Below are 18,882 nucleotides of genomic sequence, written 5' to 3'. Positions count from 1 at the left end.
ATCTATCTATCTATCTATCTATCTATCTATCTTCCAATAATATATATATATATATATATATATATATATATATATATATATATATATATATATATATATATATATATATATAAACAGACTCCCGTGTGTATTTAATTTCTTCTGACTTCATTTATTTAACCTCAATCAAAAACCTTACATTAAAAGGAAACCACTATATACCATTATTTGGTCTTGAATATTTACCACCAATATTCTTTTCAATAATTATATGGAAGTGTTTATAACAGTATTTATAAACATAAACTACTACTACTTTTGCATTGAATTGCCATCATTAAGGAGGCCTGATAGATTCTGCTGGTGCAAAAAGTCACAATGGGATTTGGGATTTTTATCCGAGTCTTACCCTCTGTTTGTGTTTCCTGGGAATGGCGAGGTAGCCGCCAGTCACATGACACCTCCATTATTGCCAAAAGGGCAGCAGATGCTCTCCAGGATATCACTGCAGTATATTCAGCCTATTGCAGTATACTGTATTCAGGGGCAATAAAGTAGGTGTCTTATGACTGGCCTCTACCCTGTTTCCCCATATGTAACAACCTGAAGTTCAATTCCCTCCATAAATAAAGAGGATGAAGTGGAGTTTTCCAGCCATAAAAAAATGACCAGTAGTCTGTTACTGCATTAATGCCAGGTTTTATAAGATCAGCAAATCTGAGAAGCTGACCATAATTAAAAAACAAAAGTGCTACTAAGGTGGTAAAATGCTGAAAAATCAGTTGAATATAATAAGGATCAAGAAACCCAGTGATGTATTGTGTATGTATTTTGATTTATGTGTTACATTCAAATGCTTATAAAGAATTTTTCAAACAGCACCTTTGCAAAAGCTCACTATGGCTATAGTATGCACAATCCAGGCTTCACATGGACTCAGTGTTCTGCCTTCATGACCCACTGCAGGGAAGCAATGACCTTGTAGTAACCACATATCTCTTCTGCTTAAGTTCTTGATAATGCAACTTAGATGAGCATATCAAACTATGCATGTCATGGTGTCTATCAGAGCTGTATAGCCATTCATGAAATATTTACACAAAGAGAGATGAGAGCTACAAGTGGAGCATTCTTGAATAGCCATGCCTGCAATTCTTGTCCCTGGACTCTAATCTCTAATCTTGGTCTTTCTTTTGGCCTGCATTAAACATATGAGGGGAAAAAACATCTGTTTATCCCGCCCGCCCCTCATCTCTTGCATTTGTGGCAGTGGGCGGTACAGAAATATCCTCATATGGCATGCAGTATAATGCAAAACATCCAGCGAATGCTTGTCACAGATACAATGAGGTATTGGAGACACGTCTAATAAAAGCTCAGGATGTGACCTTTTGAAGAGAAGAGCAAACAGGATGACTTCAGTGAAATGGCTTAAGTCTTGCTCACAAGGTTTCATCATTAGTAAAAATGACCAAAAGAGGTCATACGTAACCATGAGTTTCATTATTGAAAAGCAAGGAAAGCGATGAGACCGTGGCAATCTTTGGTCCCCATGCCATTTAGGATTCCCTCTGATCAAAATTCCTAAGCAAATCCATCACTGGCGGTAATGAAGATTTTCTGAAACAGTCTGTGGTTGACTGTGTAAAACCACAGCGATGACAGCTATCTACTCTCCCTCTCCAGGTTACCATCACACTCTTTTTTTCTTTTTGTCTGTCAGCTTTCAGTGGGTAGTACATAAACTATTTCTCTACTCATACACCTTCCCCCTCTCCACCATCAACCGTGGTGAATATGTTTCCAATCTGCATGCCCTGTCATGGCTGGAGACCTGTACATTTCCAAATCAAACACATCAGGTATTCACAGAAAGACATGACTGTCCTGATGATTAATAGCTTCGTCCTGCCTGTTTATTTAAAAACATATCAATCAATTGGCCAATAGGTAGATAATGGTTTTTGTGTAGAATTATAAAAAAAAAAAAAAACACAAATATACACCAAAAGTTCTGATTGAATAATCAGACATAAATAATAGCCTTTAATACTTAAAACCCAAAATTTAGGTTTCAAGTTACATATTGAGATGGCTAATAGGACAGCAATGATACCAATTTAAAACACACACTTCCAGTGCACAAGGATAGGACAACCCTCTTGTACGGGAAGTTTCAATTTTCTCTCTGAGCCAACAACCAAAACATTCAGTGAAGAGGGTAAGCAATAAAATGCTTGAGTAGACACCACACAGGCATGTGAGTGTTTGAGTTTATTGCCATGCACCAGCATCAGGTGTTGCGTGCACTTATCTTGTTTCAGTCCTGCCAGACTGAAGGCTTAAGAACATGTTATGTGATAGAGAATTGGAGACTTGCTCCCCCCAAACAAAACCCATTTGGATAATCTTCAGGCTCAACATTGAGACTATTTAAAGTAGTTTGATTTAATAACAGCCAGAGAATCTAATTTCCATCTATAACTCCACAAGCATGTGATGGCGTATTGATAGTGCGGCTTGATTCAGACCAGTGGTCTTCCGCTCTACTGCTTTAACACACTGTGAGGTTGGATTTAATCATTAGATAATCTCTAATATTAACCATTGGATAGATGAAGAATATTAGAACATGTGTTCTATAGTTCTTCACACATGTACAGACTATACATAAATATATATATATATATATATATATATATATATATATATATATATATATATATATATATATATATATATATATATATATTTGAAACCATTGTGTAATACACAGAATAACTCATCTGATTATATTTCTGGAGTAGGAATTAGCAATAAACTACTACATAAAGAAGATTCCCCTTCATTCTGACTCAAGCCTCACTGATGTCATTAAGTAAAAAAATATGGCTCTCTTGATCTGAATATTAGAACATGTGTGAATATACATATATACATATATACATATGTCCGTATATCCACAAACACATACACACACACAAACACTCACCAATATATATATATATATATATTGTTTACACATATGTAGTATATGGTTATAGATAGATAGATAGATAGATAGATGGGGTGCATTTATGTGCAAGACTGTGCATGTGTGTGTGTGTGTGAGGAAGAGAGAGACAGAGAGAGAGAGAGAGGCAGAGCCAAGGGGGGTTGTCAATATTATTCAATTACTATTCACAATTGGATAATTCACATAATTATTTAACAAAAATGTGATTAAAAAAAGACATATTCTTTACGAATGACTAATCTTTTGTATCTAAAATCAACTTTCCAAAATTCTAACTTTAATTTAAATATAATTTAGATTAGAAAAAAATTGTAAAGAAAATTTGTGAATTCATGAATTGTTTTTAGGTCAGGAATTCCCTAGGCCCACCAATAATTATTAAGCACAGTCGTATGTAAAGACCCTAAAATTCACTCTTGCAAAGAGGCCTGCATTGCTGTTCTGTTTTTCAGGTATGTATTGATTTAGGAAGTGGGTGTCAGATTGATTTCGGATTCCGTGACCTCATGTTTATTAGTTACACAAAAGGCTCTGGCAGTGTTAGGGCCTCTCGTGGGTGGGCTGGCTGCAGGCAGCTTATTGAGGTCCACCACACCCCTCTGCTTTGATAGCTTTCCACAGAGTGGTTTTGATCATGTTCAGAGAGAAACGCCGCACCTTGTTTAGATGTTGGCGAGGGTGGTCGATATGGTTGGCCTGGCCAGCGGACATTCATTCCAATTTAAATATTGCATTACACAACATGGAGTCGGTAATGCAGCTTAACAATGCAGCTATATCAGAGTTTTACAAATGGGAACAATTTAGGGAATAGATGTTGTAAAATGTGCACAATCATTGTTTTCCAGCCAAGCGAGATGATGGGGTGTACTACACACGCCAATATGGTGCATCAATACATGCCGCACGCCAAGCGACCCCAACAAAAGACAAAATTAGAAAGTAAACTTTACATTGGCCTGCCAAAGTCCGTTACAAGACTGAGGAAAATAACAACACGTGAGAAACTCTAGACAAGACAAGAAAATTTAAGGAATGTGAAATACTCAGTTTATGTGTTAAATAAGGGATAATGTTCTTAAAAAACAAATAGTTATTAAATGTAATTATAAAACACATCATTACGAAAGGTTGTGTATTTACAACCAATAGATCAATTGTTCTATAAAGTATCTTGTCTGTTTTTAAATAAAATGTTCCCTTACATGTCTTTTTCATTAGTGCTTTAGTAGAAAACACATTATAATTATTATTATCATCATCATCATTAATAATCTTACAGAGACATCTTTGTGTTTTGTGACATAACACATAGTATGAAGTAATAACCCATGTTTCTGATTAAAAAGATCATTAATGCTGTCTGGAATTTTTCATCTGGAGACAGAATGACTGTATCAGGTTCTCCAACAAGCTTGGAACAATGTATTAGACAAATTGTTTATAAAAGAAATGCACTGCAATGTACCCAGGAGAATCTGTGATAATATAAATTCAAAGGAAAATCCAGATTTTTTTTCTGGTTGGTTGACAGGATTGAGTTCAAAAGATCAATTATTTTCATCCTTGGGTAATTTTTGTTTTATTATTTTTGAAGGGTCTTCATTGTAAATGACATACTTTTGTGTAAAACTGTAACTCAAAGAAAACATTTTGAAATCATTGGGTTTCCATTAAAAACCCAAATATGAATAAATAGAATAAAATTAATGGAGCATTTCAAGAAATGATAAATTTAATGATATGAGCATTAAATGCCAGTATGCACTGGTGTAAATCCTTCTAACTAGTCTTATGGGTATGTTAATGGCTCAGATGACAAACGAGACTTAAGAGGAAAATGGGAAAGTTTTGTCTTCTATCCAGTATCAAACAGAAGAATTCTGTCTTTTCAGATTGCAGTTGAAAAAACAAAAAATCACTAAAATTTAAATTAAGCTCAAAAGCAAACAAGAAAAAAATGAATTTAAAAAAAACGGAACAAAATGTGTCTTTGAAACCATTCTGTAATACACAGAATAACTCGTCTGATTATATTTCTGGAGTAGGAATTAGCAATAAACTACTACATAAAGAAGATTCCCCTTCATGCTGACTCAAGACTCACTGATGTCATTAAGTAAAAAATATGGCTCTCTTGATCCCTTGTAACAGTGCAGTGGGGCTGGCTGCAACATGCTGTCCTGTGTGGGAGCGCTCCTCATGGTTGATGGTTAAATGATATAATTCTCCCTAAAAAAATCAATCAGAGCAGTTTACTAGAGACAGACATCCAAGATTTAAAAGTGTTTAAGCCTGATATGTGTATATGGGCTAAAATGCTGCTTTTCACATTTGATTGATACTTTTTTCCTACAATGTCATGTTTTACAGTTAGTCCTTTTTTTTTTTTTTTTTTTTTTTTTACAAATAATAGATACATGATTTGTGTATGCGAGGCTTCTGGGTCTTACAAAATGGATCAATTAAGCTGCTATAAAATTAAAAAAATTATTTTAAAGTTTTGAAAATAGAAAAAAAAATATTTTGTTTTAAGTCATTGCAAACCTGTCTGGGTTAAATTTTACACACATAAACACACACACACTTTATTCACCTCAGCAACTAATAAGAAGCATTTTAAGATTCCAAGCGTGTGAGTATTTATCAGTCCTTACTAGTTGGCTCGAAGCGCTCCTGTGCTGTCATTCTTTCGACTGATGCAGCATTTAAGATTAAAGATAAAGATTTAGAATCACACTCTTAATTCTAGTGTATTTTAATAGAATTATCTGCTAATGATATAATGAAATTTTAAGTTTAAAATTGTTTAAATATTCGTCTAATGGTCTTCAATTTTTATACTCTACATTCGTTATGAGAAACATTTTATTTATTCTGGATCTCTTTACTTGCTATGTTTGCAATGATACATTGCTTAGTGTCTCCCTACCTGTTCTACTGTTTGCTTTAAGGCCACACAATATTCAGACACATCTGTTCTGGACAAACAACATGAAGTCAGAGAACAGAATTAAAAGAAGTTCAACAGTCAGTGCTAAGTATATTACCACAGAGAGCTGGTAACTAATACTATTATATAACAAAATACTGTTAATCCATGTTTGTAGGAAGAATTAAAATCTCCTACTGACCCCCTGTGCATCTGTGCAGAAGCTTGAGCTTGGCAGGGACGAAAGACCGGTGACAGGTTCTCTAGTTACACAGTGAGATTACACTATCATCAGAGAGCTTCTCTGAGCTGATGCAATTCAGCAGTAGCTTAAGCACAGGAGGCCCACTCTACCTTTAAAGGGGATTCCTTTTATGCAGTTGATTTCTGCATGCTGATAACGCACAGCCTGTGGGAATGGAGACACTTTCAGTTTGCAGCTCTCGTAAAGTGAACCTGTAACTACCTTCAATCTCAGATGGTGCTCTACCTCGTAAATCAAGAGGTAAGAATCAGAAGTTACAATGGAAACAAACTTTTACTCCTCATTCCTGGGAGTCAAGCTAATGTGCCATAGTTTAGTCTGTCTCCTCTTTACAGAGTGACTCGACTGAGAGGCCTATAACAGCCAGAAGAGCTTATGGTGCTCTCAAGCACACCCAAATATTGCAGCTGTGTTTTGGCCTTGTCTGTCAGCAAACCAGCAGAGAATGAAACTCAAGAGGCCACTTTGTGACAGCTGTTGCTGTGGAAACAAACTCATTCAGATGTAGTATAGTGATTCATGGTGTGTTTCTACACGCCTACAGCCCAAATTTTCCCCCACCACAAAACAACACACTTACACTATATTGTTGTAAATAAATATTAATAACAATCTTAATGCCACTTATATATGCCCACTTGTAGATATTTTATGGCCTAAATTCTCTGAAATGCTAATGACAAGAAGAATGTACTGTAACAGTCAGTCTAACAGACTGTTTGCTGTTTTTTCATCTGTAAGCACTTTATATCTACAAATTCAATTCAATAAAAAATTTAAGCAGGATGCGAATATGATGCAAAAATAATTATAGTCCCTGTTGTCTGATAGTTTTAATGCATGAACCTAGTGAGCCTTTCCTAACAGCGCCATCTTGTGTTCAGTAAAATTACACCTGCTCCCTGAAAAGGGATATTTCTCTAAACCTCTCATTTATTAACAGTAAAAAATTATAAAAAATAAATAAATTAAAAAGCAGCGGGAAGCAGAAGTCTTGATTTCAGCCATTACCGTTGTGAAAAGGTTTATTTATTTAGAGCTGCTATGTGAAATCACAGATCTTTGAACTATTGGTTTTTTAATACTATATTGAACGATGTTTTCTTTTCCCTTTGCTGAATATAATAATAATAATAATAATAATAATAATAATAATAATAAATTCATTTAGGCCTGCAGCATATCCCAGGAGACTTTGGGCACAAGGCAGAGTACCACATACATCACCTGTATTCAGGCTAATCTGCATGTCTTTGCACTGTGTTTGCACTGGCAGATTCTATTTATTATAAAATTTTTATTTAGGATCTTTTCCTTTTTTTGACTCATCGAAGAGAAGTATAATTAATATAAAAGGCAAAAGGCAAAAGAGCTCAAAAAGTCCTGTCCATGCTCATGAACCCTCCTTCACAGCCGGACTGGTGGTTAATTATGGTTTGTTATGTTCATCCAATCATATTAAACAGACACACAAACAAAAGGGTAGCATTGCTATTCAAATTCAAATTGATTAAACGATTACATACATTTGTAACTTTTTGTTGTTGTTGTTTTTTGAGGGGGGGGGGTAATCTGAAAAAAAAACGCTTATTTTAGACAAAAAACATATCATTCAATATGAAATGAAAATGAATAAACAAATTATTGTATTAATAAAATGAATTTAAGTTGGCTAATATGTTAAGAATATAAATAATATGTCAAACAACTTAAGAAATATACATTTCTGTCTAGAATAGTAAATATATGAATATAAAAACAAACAAGCAAACAAATGAAATTAAATGAACTCTTTGCAGATAAATCAACATTTTTGCTTGTATTTGCTTATTCGGCTAAATCTAGCTAGCTAACCCAATAATTTTGGACAAACTCATGGCCATTTTAGGGCAAAACATTAGACCATTTATGGCAACTATGGTATAAGCTATAATAGTTGGAATACCTTTTTTTAATCATCACTCAAGTCTTTTTTTAAGCTTAAATCTCTTTACAGACTAATTTTGGAATGTATTATGTATTAAAAGATGGATTTGCTTTCACTTTTGTATGTTGAGAAAACTATTTAGATTCATCCATTGGTTTAAAGTTTACATTCCGAGACAAGATTATGTATTTTATGGGTGTTTCTTATTAATAGCACAGTTACAATTTTACATGAGTTCCGAGAATAGTAAATTAGCTATTGGCTATATTCTAGTTTTAAGTATGTTTTTAATGTAGAAATGTTACGTAAACTATTTATTTGCTGCAATAATATTAATTATTTTTATATAGCATTTGTAGTATAAATATGACATTTCATAGCACTAGCTATTTTTAGCCGTTTGCCGTTATTCTGACCGTTATTTTCTGTTAAAAAAAAATTACATTTAAATCGCAATTTATTTAGCGCGCGCGGACGCGTCACAGCTCTTCTTCTAACTGAATTAAATAATGAACGAACTAAATGGCCTAATACATTCAAACTTTTAAAATTTCACTTACCATGCCCGATAGTACACTTTATGAGCAAAAGTATGTAAACACATATTGTAAGTGTTATACCAATATATCCACCACAAAACTTGAAGCACACAATGGTATAGAATTTATTTATATGCTGTAGAATTACAATTTCCCTTCACTGGATCTTTTACCAGTTTAAGCATAACAGCACTTCGGATGTGTTATGGTTGGAATGGAAGACCTCAAGTGTCCTGCACAAAACACCTAATATGGAATTGCATCATATTGTATGACTGTCATCAGGTGGGGACAATGCAAAGCAAATGTAGCCTATCTTTTACCTGATGGCGTACAGTGTTGCTGTTGAGGGATTACTGCTGCTTCTTCTGCTGATAGTGCTGGAGGGCTCTCTATTCCTCTTTATTCCTTCCATCTCTTCATCTGAACTATCACCCGTCACTTGCTGTTTATCTGAGAACCACGCAATTTAATATCGCATTAATCTGTTATTTAATTATCTACACTTAACAACTTTTGCATCTAGTCCATGATAAAGTAATGATAGAAAGTGTTATAGAACCAAAACATTGCAACTGTTTTTATCATTGTTTTTATCATTGAATACCTCTACAATGCAACAACTGGTACATGTGTTAATGTTACCTGTGCTCTTTGTAATCCAGCTGGTGAGGGATCCACTGCCTTTAGCAGCCTGACACAGCTCCTTTTGTAGCTGTTTCTTCCTCCTCTCCTTACGAGGCATGTCTGGAATATTTGTTATATTATTAGTAATCATTTAAAAAAATTTATACACATAAAACACATAAACATGCACATGCAGTGCTTATTAAATGTTTAAACTGTAGAGATACAATAATTTTACTTCTGTAAAATCAGCATTTTATCTCATTTAAAATATAAACCTAATATCATCTGTTACTTAATATATTTTCTTAAAAAACAGTGTTTTTTTAAATATCATAAACATAATAATCCAAAATTATGTGGATATCCATATTAGATAGTTTTTAGTAAAATAAAAGCCCTCCAGAAAGGAAGGGTAAAGTCCTGTAACTTACTTTAAACGAAACATGTTCCCTAAAACGGTGGACAGAGCTACAGACACCCCTGTAACACCCTTACCCAGTTAGCTAGCAGTTAATGACCACCACTACTTGTGCAGTTCATAAAAGGACAGGTAATGTTTGTCGCCCTGTAGCACAAACAGCACGCTCATTTATTTCAATTCATTTGTTGTTATAGACTATAGTGATAAGATCCTTTTATTTAGCAAAATTGAGATTAATAGTTACATTTTATTGTTGAGAGCAAAAACAGGGCTCCATACGCACATACACATTAAACAACAACAACAACAACAACAAAACAAGAAAAGGGCACTTGAGTCATCCTGAAGGAAAGGGGCGGGTGCTCAAGCACTCTCCATGTGCTTCCTCAATTATGAAGATGGCACAATTGGCCATTTTAGGGCAAAACATTAGACCATTTATGACAACTGTATAGGCTATAATAGTTGGAATACCTTTTTTTTAAATCATCACTCAAGTATTTTTTTTTAAGCTTAAATCTCTTTACATACTAATTTTGAAATATATTATGTATTAAAAGATGGATTTGCTTTCACTTTTGTATGTTAAGGAAAACTATTTAGATTCATCCATTGGTTTAAAGTTCACATTCAGAGACAAGATTATGTATTTTATGGGTGTTTCTTATTAATAGCACAGTTACAATTTTACATGAGTCTTAAAACAATGTGTTACATAAGTCTTAAAACAACAAAAAAATTAAAAATGCACAATATATAGTTATACTGATAAAGCAGCTAATACTGAAAAATGTTTGCATTTTTCATCTGCTCACAATCAGTGTGCTTAGTTAGAAGTTAACATAAGGACATTTCTTTTTTCTCATAAAAAAGATAATTAATTACAAAAACTAACAGCAGATGGCGCTGCTGAAGTTTGACCTAGCTGCAACTTGCATGTTTTGCATATTCGGTTTCACTCTCAGTTTCTATACCTACAAAAACAAATCCTTAATAATGAAAAATCTGTTTTGTCGTTAAGTCTCCAAATTTAAACCACTGGTGGAGATGGTGGATCTCCAAACTTCATTCTGTGGTTCCTGAAATGTACCATGTACCAAATTACCATCAGTAGCATTTTTAAATAATTATACCTAAAAAACATGAATGCTTAAGCTACATTAATACATGCATGTACTGATAGTTTTGCTGAACACCTTACATTTAGAAAAAGAAAAATGAGTTCTAAATTAAAAAAGCCATATTAAGGTGGAGCATTCGCTTTATCTCCACTACAGAGAACGATGCAGTGGCGCTTCAGGCCTCCCTCACTTCCTTATCTGAACATTCAGAGCTTCAGAACTCGTATGCTTGGATTGAGCGCTGTGACAGTGAACATAACTTAATAAACTATAGATAATAACAGTAACTTTTAAAATCCATCATGTTTTAGAGGAAAGCAAAACAAACATGTCCTGATGTGACATCACTGTGAAATTACTTTTAGGAATAGCAAAAATACAGCACCAGGCAGTAATAGTCTGTCTGATGAAGCTTTATGGGCAAACTGGAAATGTCAATCAGCCTACACCACCTGTATGAGGAAGTTGGAGTATTCTGGGGAAACCCACAAAGTGCAGGGACAACGTACAAACCCTCCGCACATAGACCAGAGGAAATATTTAAAACTCCGACCCTGAAGGCGTGAGGCGGCGGTGCTAACCACTAAGCCACCACAAATATTTCAGTTCAAAGATATTTAATGTGGGGGAACGTTTCCCTTAAGTACATCTAGAGATCATGATTTTATAAAAGACCACAACATTACAGTACATCCCATTGCTAACATCAACAAGAAAGTGAACTTTATTCTGCAACTCTGTTTTATTTCCAGTATTCTTTACACTTAATAGTGAATAATGTCACACAATTCACATTTTATCAAGCAACACTGATGCCTTCTCTCTCTCTGTGCACGTGTCAGTGTAAATGTGTGGGTTTTTGTGCTTTATCGAGGCAGGCGTTCAAGTTAGACTAAATGCTGCTAAAGCCGCACAGATCTGAATGTCAATGCTACTAATTCATTCAGTCCACTTCAGTCATTTACTCCGGCTGCTCAGAATAGGCTACGCTCATGTAAATCAACGCCTGACAATAGTGCAAGTGTGGAATTCTTTCTGTTTTATTGGCCTGATCACACTGGCTGCTTCTTTATCACAAACATGGGTCGAATTTATTCCAAAATGTGTAATAAGTTGTCATTTTAAGTTTTATTAAAGGAGTCTACATGGGAGTGAAATTCATTACATCATCAATTACATCAGAGTTATTTCATACTGCCTCATTTGTGTGCAGTTTGTTATGTCAACAAATTACTAATGTTTGGTAAATAAAGCCAAAAATGAGACAAACAGGCAGCCAAACTGATGCACCTTTAATATGGGAAGACATGTGCAATATGTAAAACATAAAATAGAAAACATGAGGGGTTTTTTTCACATATGGAAAAATAAGCAATGACAGGGTGTTATGATGCAGCATGATACGAAACGGCGCTAAACAGAAAGTTGATTTATTGCTAATAACACATCACACCGTGTTTTATTCCATTTACAGCACAGCAATGAGTCAATGCTTACATTTTCTATCTATTTTGAAGGGAATATTAAAATTTTTATCCATTTCAAGATAAGTGTAAAGTTAACACTTACAATTAAAGCAACTATAAATGGTCCTAAGCAATCATATTTATTTCTAATGAAATCAAGCTGTGTATAATACAATACGTTCAAGTCAAACCGGGACTTGTGATGAAAATTTTTGGGAATGAAGGTATAAAGATGGCGGCACGGTGGTATAGTGGATAGCACTGTCGCATTGCACCTCCAGGGTCCGGATTCGATTCCCGGCCATGCTCGATTCTCGTTTCTGTGAGCATGGAGTTTGCATGTTCTCCCCCTGCTTCATGGGTTTCCTCTGGTTACTCCGGTTTTCTCCGACAGTCCAAAGACCTGCAGATTAGGCTAATTGGCATTCCCAAATTGCCTGTAGTGTGTGAATAAGTGAGTGTGTGTGTGTGTGTCCTGCGATGGATTGGCACCCTGTCCAGGATGTACCCCGCCTTGTGCCCTAAGACTCCTGAAATAGGCTCTAGGCCCCCTGCGACCCTGAATACAGGATAAAGTGGTATATACAATGAGTGAGACACTTGCATGAAGCAAACTAGTTAAAGAAAGAATTAATTTCTTTTTAACAGCTGTACGGATGAACAAGGCACAGCCTCAAATATATGAGTATTTGGATAGAAATTCTGTAAAATAGGTAAATGAGTACATGTAAAAAGAGATAAATATAAATAAAAAGAGAGACACACAGGAGCCTCATTAAAAAACATGCTGAGGTCCAGGTCGAGGGCTGAATTTAAAGCCTCTGTGCCTCCTGTTTGTTTTCAGGAGCTAAATCTGGCATAATGTGTGGCTGGCTGCCTCTGCTGGCCTCTGGAGGAGAGTAGGTAGTATACACACACACACACACACACATACACGCACACTTTTTGGCACAGGCTTAGAGATGATTGGCACCATTTTGGCAACAGGTTTAAGAATAATCATATTTGTATAGGAGGTCTTATGGGATTAAATTTAGATTTACTGTAGGAATTAGGTTTATAAAATAGCAGCTGTGGGTTTCGAGGCAGGTTCTGATACAGCAACTGAATAAATGCAAATTAAAAATAAACATTGACTCATAATTCATAAACCTAAATAAATGTGTTCAGTCAAGATCATCTCAGCCTGTATGAATATGACTTCAAATAAAAATGTGTCGAATTAAACACTTTTATGTCATGCTGTTATAGAAAAGCAATTAATGATGGAGTGGTGTGATGATGCAGAGTGACTGGTCTCACATCAAAGGCTGGAGGTGTTTTACTTCTCTTACACCACAGCAAAGTCTTAGCAATAAACAGTTGAAGTATTGAGACTCAAAAATCAGGACTCAGCTTGTCATGTCACAGAGAACCCACAAACTAAAAGAGTACTCCTCTTTCCTGAAAATCCATTAGTTCGAGCTTATCGCTGGAAACCATAGAAAATGTCTCCAAATGAGTAATGAAACACTTTTTCTTATCGGCCAGTGAGTGCTTCAGGACCAATCAGATTTGAGAATTCAACAGTGCTGGGTGTTAAATGAATGGTTGCACTGTAGATATATGTGGGTTGTGCTTGGTTGTACTGGTGCCAGAGGCTGACAGAGGGAGAGAGAGAGAGGTAGAGAGAGAGAGAGAGAGAGTCACAGTCACCAAGAAGACTGATATAAAGAGCTCACTGTGTAAATGTGGATTCCAGATTCACCCTGTCGAGACAGCTCACATCTCAGCTCTCCATGCGGGTGAGCATGCATATACACACACACGCACACGCGGATGCACACACAGTTAAGTTGCCACTGTACTTAGGGATCAGGATGTTTGTGTGATCATTTTCAATCATCTAAATGTGGTAGTTTATTGATATTTAATAAGAAATAGTGTTTGTAGTAATTAGCATTAATTAGTAATCAGCTTCATACTCACACAGATACTCAAAAATGATTTGTTTCGTTACTCTGATTCAGTTACGCTGAAGGTGTGATTGCTTTCTTATGAGTAGAAAGTGAAATTTGAAAGGGTTAATGACTTTCTAGTGTTTGCATGCACTTCAGCAGCTGTACTGCCTTTCGCGATGTAATGTGTAACAGCCTGTGTCAGCAAATCTGTCTGGTTTCTAGAACTTTTTAAAAAAAAATATATATGTATATATTATGTTTTATCTTATACTCTATATTGTTATATTTCATAATGTTTCTATCTTGCCAGTGGGTGTGTAATATAAGGGGTCTGGTACTATGGAATTTGATGTACTCCTCCTATGGGATTTAGATGATTGTCACCAAACCGGACTAATATGATCTCAAGATATTGAGGACGTCTTAAATAGTTTAGCCATGGCGATGCCTTAAATTTAAGCCAAAAAGTAGCTAATAATCTTCAGAGTGGCATGAGTACCATCCAGGGTAATGTTTTTTTTTTCCCCAGTATCCAGGGCTTTCTGGAGGTCTTATCATGCGCAAAATGCAATGGCACAGGTGCTTGGGCCCGATCATCGTTGCTTTGCAACTATATTATTTTATATATTATTATATCTTATAGCATTTCCATCTTGCTAGTTGGAGTTTAATATAACATGTCTGGAACTATAAAACAACTGCTTTGTAAGTCCTGGGACCCTGATGATGGTGAAAAATTCATGATATTCACTATAATTATGATGAATTAAGAACCTGATTTAAAAACTCAGCCTTCTATCACACTAAGGGAATAAATCCAGCATATACTTCTCTTGCAGAATTCTAAAATGAAAGCATTAATCATCGTGGTCCTTGTCCTGCTACACGTACATGTGCAGGATGCGATTCCATCGAACCGCTGGTCCTGCTACAGAAAGAAGGTGAAGGATAGAAACTGCCTTGATGTTGGACCGGAGAGGATGAGGCCCATCGAGTCGCTGAAAAATCATTACTGGGAAGGCAACGAATGTGACATAGTGTGTTACTGTAACCTCCTTGAGCTGCTGTGCTGCCCCAGGTAACTGTTTTGCAGTTTTGCCTCTAAGTGGGATCTAAGAGTGACGGAGATCAAGTCACGGAACCGCTGTTAAACACAGAAACCACTGTAGCCATCATGACGAGCCTAGTTTTGCCCACATGTGGGGAGAATAAAACACAGGTCTAAATTTTTGGCTCTTGGATTCGAAGGAACACAGGCTGTGCTCTGCAAAGGACCTTAATAACCTGCAGTGATCTTTAAGAAAACAAATAAATAAAGTACTGCTATTTGGATTACTTTACCAGAGGAATAGCTACAATGGCTATTTGGAGGAGTTGGATCCCTCAAAATAAAACATAACGCACATCCCAAAGAGCTGATTATCTATGCCTCCAATATCATTGATTCGTGCTGTATTTGCAATATAGGGTTTACCTACGACCCCCATTGATAGCATCACTCACTCACTCACTGATCGTCTACCACTTTATCCCATATACAGGGTTGCGTGGGGCCTGGAACCTCTTAGGAAATTTAGGGCATGATGTGGGGTACACCCTAGACAGGGTGCCAATCCATCGCAGGGCACACACGCTCATTCACACGCTACAGGCAATTTGGGAACTCACGTCTTCGGACTGTGGGAGAAAACTGGAGTACCCAGAGGAAACCCACCAAGCACGGGGAGAACATGCAAAATCCATGCACATAGAGACGGGAATCGAACCCGGACTACTTCAAATGTTTTACTGCGCCCAAGAGTCTCATCACCATACTGTGCTTGAAGTCTCCTGTAAATGTCAATCAGTTTTATGCCTTCATTCACCAGACCAACACCAGGTTTAATTTGAACATTCCTGATACATATCTTATATTGTGAAAGACATTGTGAATTGCATCAGGCAAACCCCAGTTTAGGCCTATTGTCATGCTGTAATAATGCAATGCAATAATGTGATGAAATTAATTCCTAGGTTTGTACAAGTCTATCAACAAAACTAAATAATTATGTAACTTCTGCATAAATAAAAACCTCCCCTTTTTCAAACTTCTAATCATTTTTTAAAATCTTGAGCAATTCTTGAACTATCTAGAAGCAGTGATGCGTCAACCAGTTAATGCTCTTACTGATCTGAGCATCAGCGCAACAAAGCTGCCACTGTTGAGCCCTTAAGCAACTCTCTGTAGTCCAGGGGCACTGCATCGTGGCTCTGACCCTGCACTCCGACCCCAGCTTCATAACAAGCTGGGATATGTGAAGAAAAGGATTTCTCTATCCTGTAATGTCCTGTGTATGCGCCAAATAAGGCTGTTTTTTCAACTAAACAATCACAAATTCAAAACATTTGTTTTTGTTACAGGACCGTCTTCTTTGGATCGAAAATCTCCTTTGTGATTCCATGCAAAACGTCTGACACTGGACTTTGAGGGGACCAAACGTTTGCGATGCAGATTAAAAAATCTTTTCAAGACCAAACGTCGAAGCAGCGGAAAAACATTCTGTGCTAATTTTGTTATACAGCATGCAATGTCCATTTACATGTATCTAGTTAAACGTAAATCTGTTTGGTCGCTGTTTGTGCACAATCTGTCCTCGTTTATGGCGGTGTGTCCCATCCTGGAGGTCTGTTGTTCGGATACTAACCCTAATCTAACACATATGATCCATCTGTACTCCGTGCCTCCACACATTCTGTACCGATGTTCTAATTAGCCTATTGTTTACATTAGGTGAGATATGTTTATACTGTATGTAGTTTCATTTATTAGATCCAGGTGTGATAAATGAGAAAGCATGAGCTTTAAACTGATGCCTAAGATTATCCTGTCATGCATTTCTCAACTTCAAATCTCAATTCACCTCAAAATTACCATAAAAGTAATTTCTACAATCAATTTAAATGGTGTAACGGAGCGAAAATCAGACAGTGCTATAACTATGGGGAACTATGCCTCAGGCTGTTGTGGGTCTAATTACAGGGATTCGGAGTTCTGAAGGATTTCTGATAAAATTTATAAAAACAAAGTCTTTAAATGTATAAATGTTACTAACGTTTATTGAACGCAAAGCATGTCCAGTTATGGTTTTGGTGTAACCTGAAACAATGTAAAGTGCAGATCTGATGATTGCAAATTATTACAAGGTTGCGAAAAGAACATTTTATGTACAGCAGTGTCAACAAAAATAAACAACATATGCCATACATGATAGTTCTCCATGTGCACAAAATTTTTATGTCATTAATTTGTTCTCTCCTATCTGCCTGAAGAATTGTTTATAGTTAATGAATCAAATGTGTGGCAGGACTTTTATTTTCTGACGCCAAGTTTTTCTGAACTCGCAAATTCTCAAGTGAATTCTGATCTCTAGTGGCAGATTTCTGTACATGATCTTCAGGAAGCGATCAAGCACACATGGAGTGATCTTTCTAATTCTATGCATGGCTGGGTCCAGCAAGTTCTAAAGAATAAAGGACTTTATACCAAGTATTGATTGTTGCCTCAATACTTTTGATCATTTCTGTACTAATAAGAACATTATGCCATGTCAAACATGACTTGAGAATTATATGATTGCTATTTAAACACTACAAATGCTTTGTAATATTCCAGTGTACTAAAAAAATTCCTGCCATGTTTACTTTATGATGCAATTCTTATTTGGAATTCTTGAAATGTTCACATAATTCAGTCTTTCTTTGTGTTGAACTCTGTCAGAGTACCAGGTCACTAGCACTGAATAACTTCCATTATTAGGCTCAACTTTGGCTGTGCTTATTGTACTGCATTTATTAAAATAAAAAAAATGATTATTGTTTTATAAGATTGTGCATGTTGATATTTAAAGGTATATTTATTCACTTTCAAAACTTTTTCAAGGTCAGAAACGGATCTGGAAACAAGAGCCGGAAGTTGCATGTACACACAAACACACAAACACACACAAAACCCACACAGAAATGGGAAGAAGATGCTCAGAAACTCGGCACAGGTTTAGTAAACCTTCTAAACTGAAGCTTTCTTTAAAGGATAAAAATGCTCTTTGTGTATATAAAGCAGACACAACACTCAGTTCATGTTGTGAAGACTCACAATATGATGACAGACATTGCTGATTTTAATTTGTTAGACAATTTAAGGGTGTGGGGGAAAGAAAATCATAAACAGGAGTTAGAAGTCTGTTTATTTTGCTGGGTTTCGCATTCAATGTGCTTTAGATGTATGCATTATGCATTCTGAAAGGAGATTTCTGAACCTCATGTGCAGCAACACAGCAGCACAAAACTGCTATTATATTACTGACTTATCATTCCTGACCTTTAATATTTTATCAAAGGAATGGTTAAGTACTATTTTCTCTTTCTTGTATCAGTTTATATACTATGTGAAAGATAAAAGAAAGATATATGAAAGATAAAAGATTATGATTTTTTTTTCACATTGATGTGCTTGCAGCAGATGTGCAAGCAGATGTTGCTAAATAAAAATAACCTGTGATGACACTACCTATACAAACAACATTTTTTTTACTTACCAAAAAAACTGAATGAAAGGAAGAAACCATAGTTCTAGCTACTTCTTCATTTACTCTCTTGTTCAAGAAATA

General features: G+C 35.8%; 1 protein-coding gene across 4 annotated transcripts in view; it reads left to right on the top strand.

The window, feature by feature from the left end:
• The window catches only part of LOC128528577 (scrapie-responsive protein 1-like), a 32,580-nt gene extending 14,527 nt beyond the window's left edge, over positions 1-18,053 (top strand). For 3 of the 4 annotated variants that reach the window (XM_053501493.1, XM_053501491.1, XM_053501490.1), the window contains exons 2-3: positions 15,076-15,314; positions 16,637-18,053. In XM_053501493.1, coding sequence (XP_053357468.1) covers positions 15,085-15,314; positions 16,637-16,703 — 297 coding nt within the window. In that variant the 5' untranslated portion in view covers positions 15,076-15,084 and the 3' untranslated portion in view covers positions 16,704-18,053. Of the gene's footprint in view, positions 1-13,993; positions 14,081-15,075; positions 15,315-16,636 lie in introns of those variants that run through there. The other variant, XM_053501492.1, reaches the window with a different exon arrangement.
• Positions 18,054-18,882: the final 829 nt, after the last annotated feature.

This window comes from Clarias gariepinus, chromosome 8 (assembly GCF_024256425.1).
Source record: "Clarias gariepinus isolate MV-2021 ecotype Netherlands chromosome 8, CGAR_prim_01v2, whole genome shotgun sequence".
Taxonomy (NCBI): domain Eukaryota; kingdom Metazoa; phylum Chordata; class Actinopteri; order Siluriformes; family Clariidae; genus Clarias; species Clarias gariepinus.
This window is presented reverse-complemented; position numbering and strand designations above follow the sequence as displayed.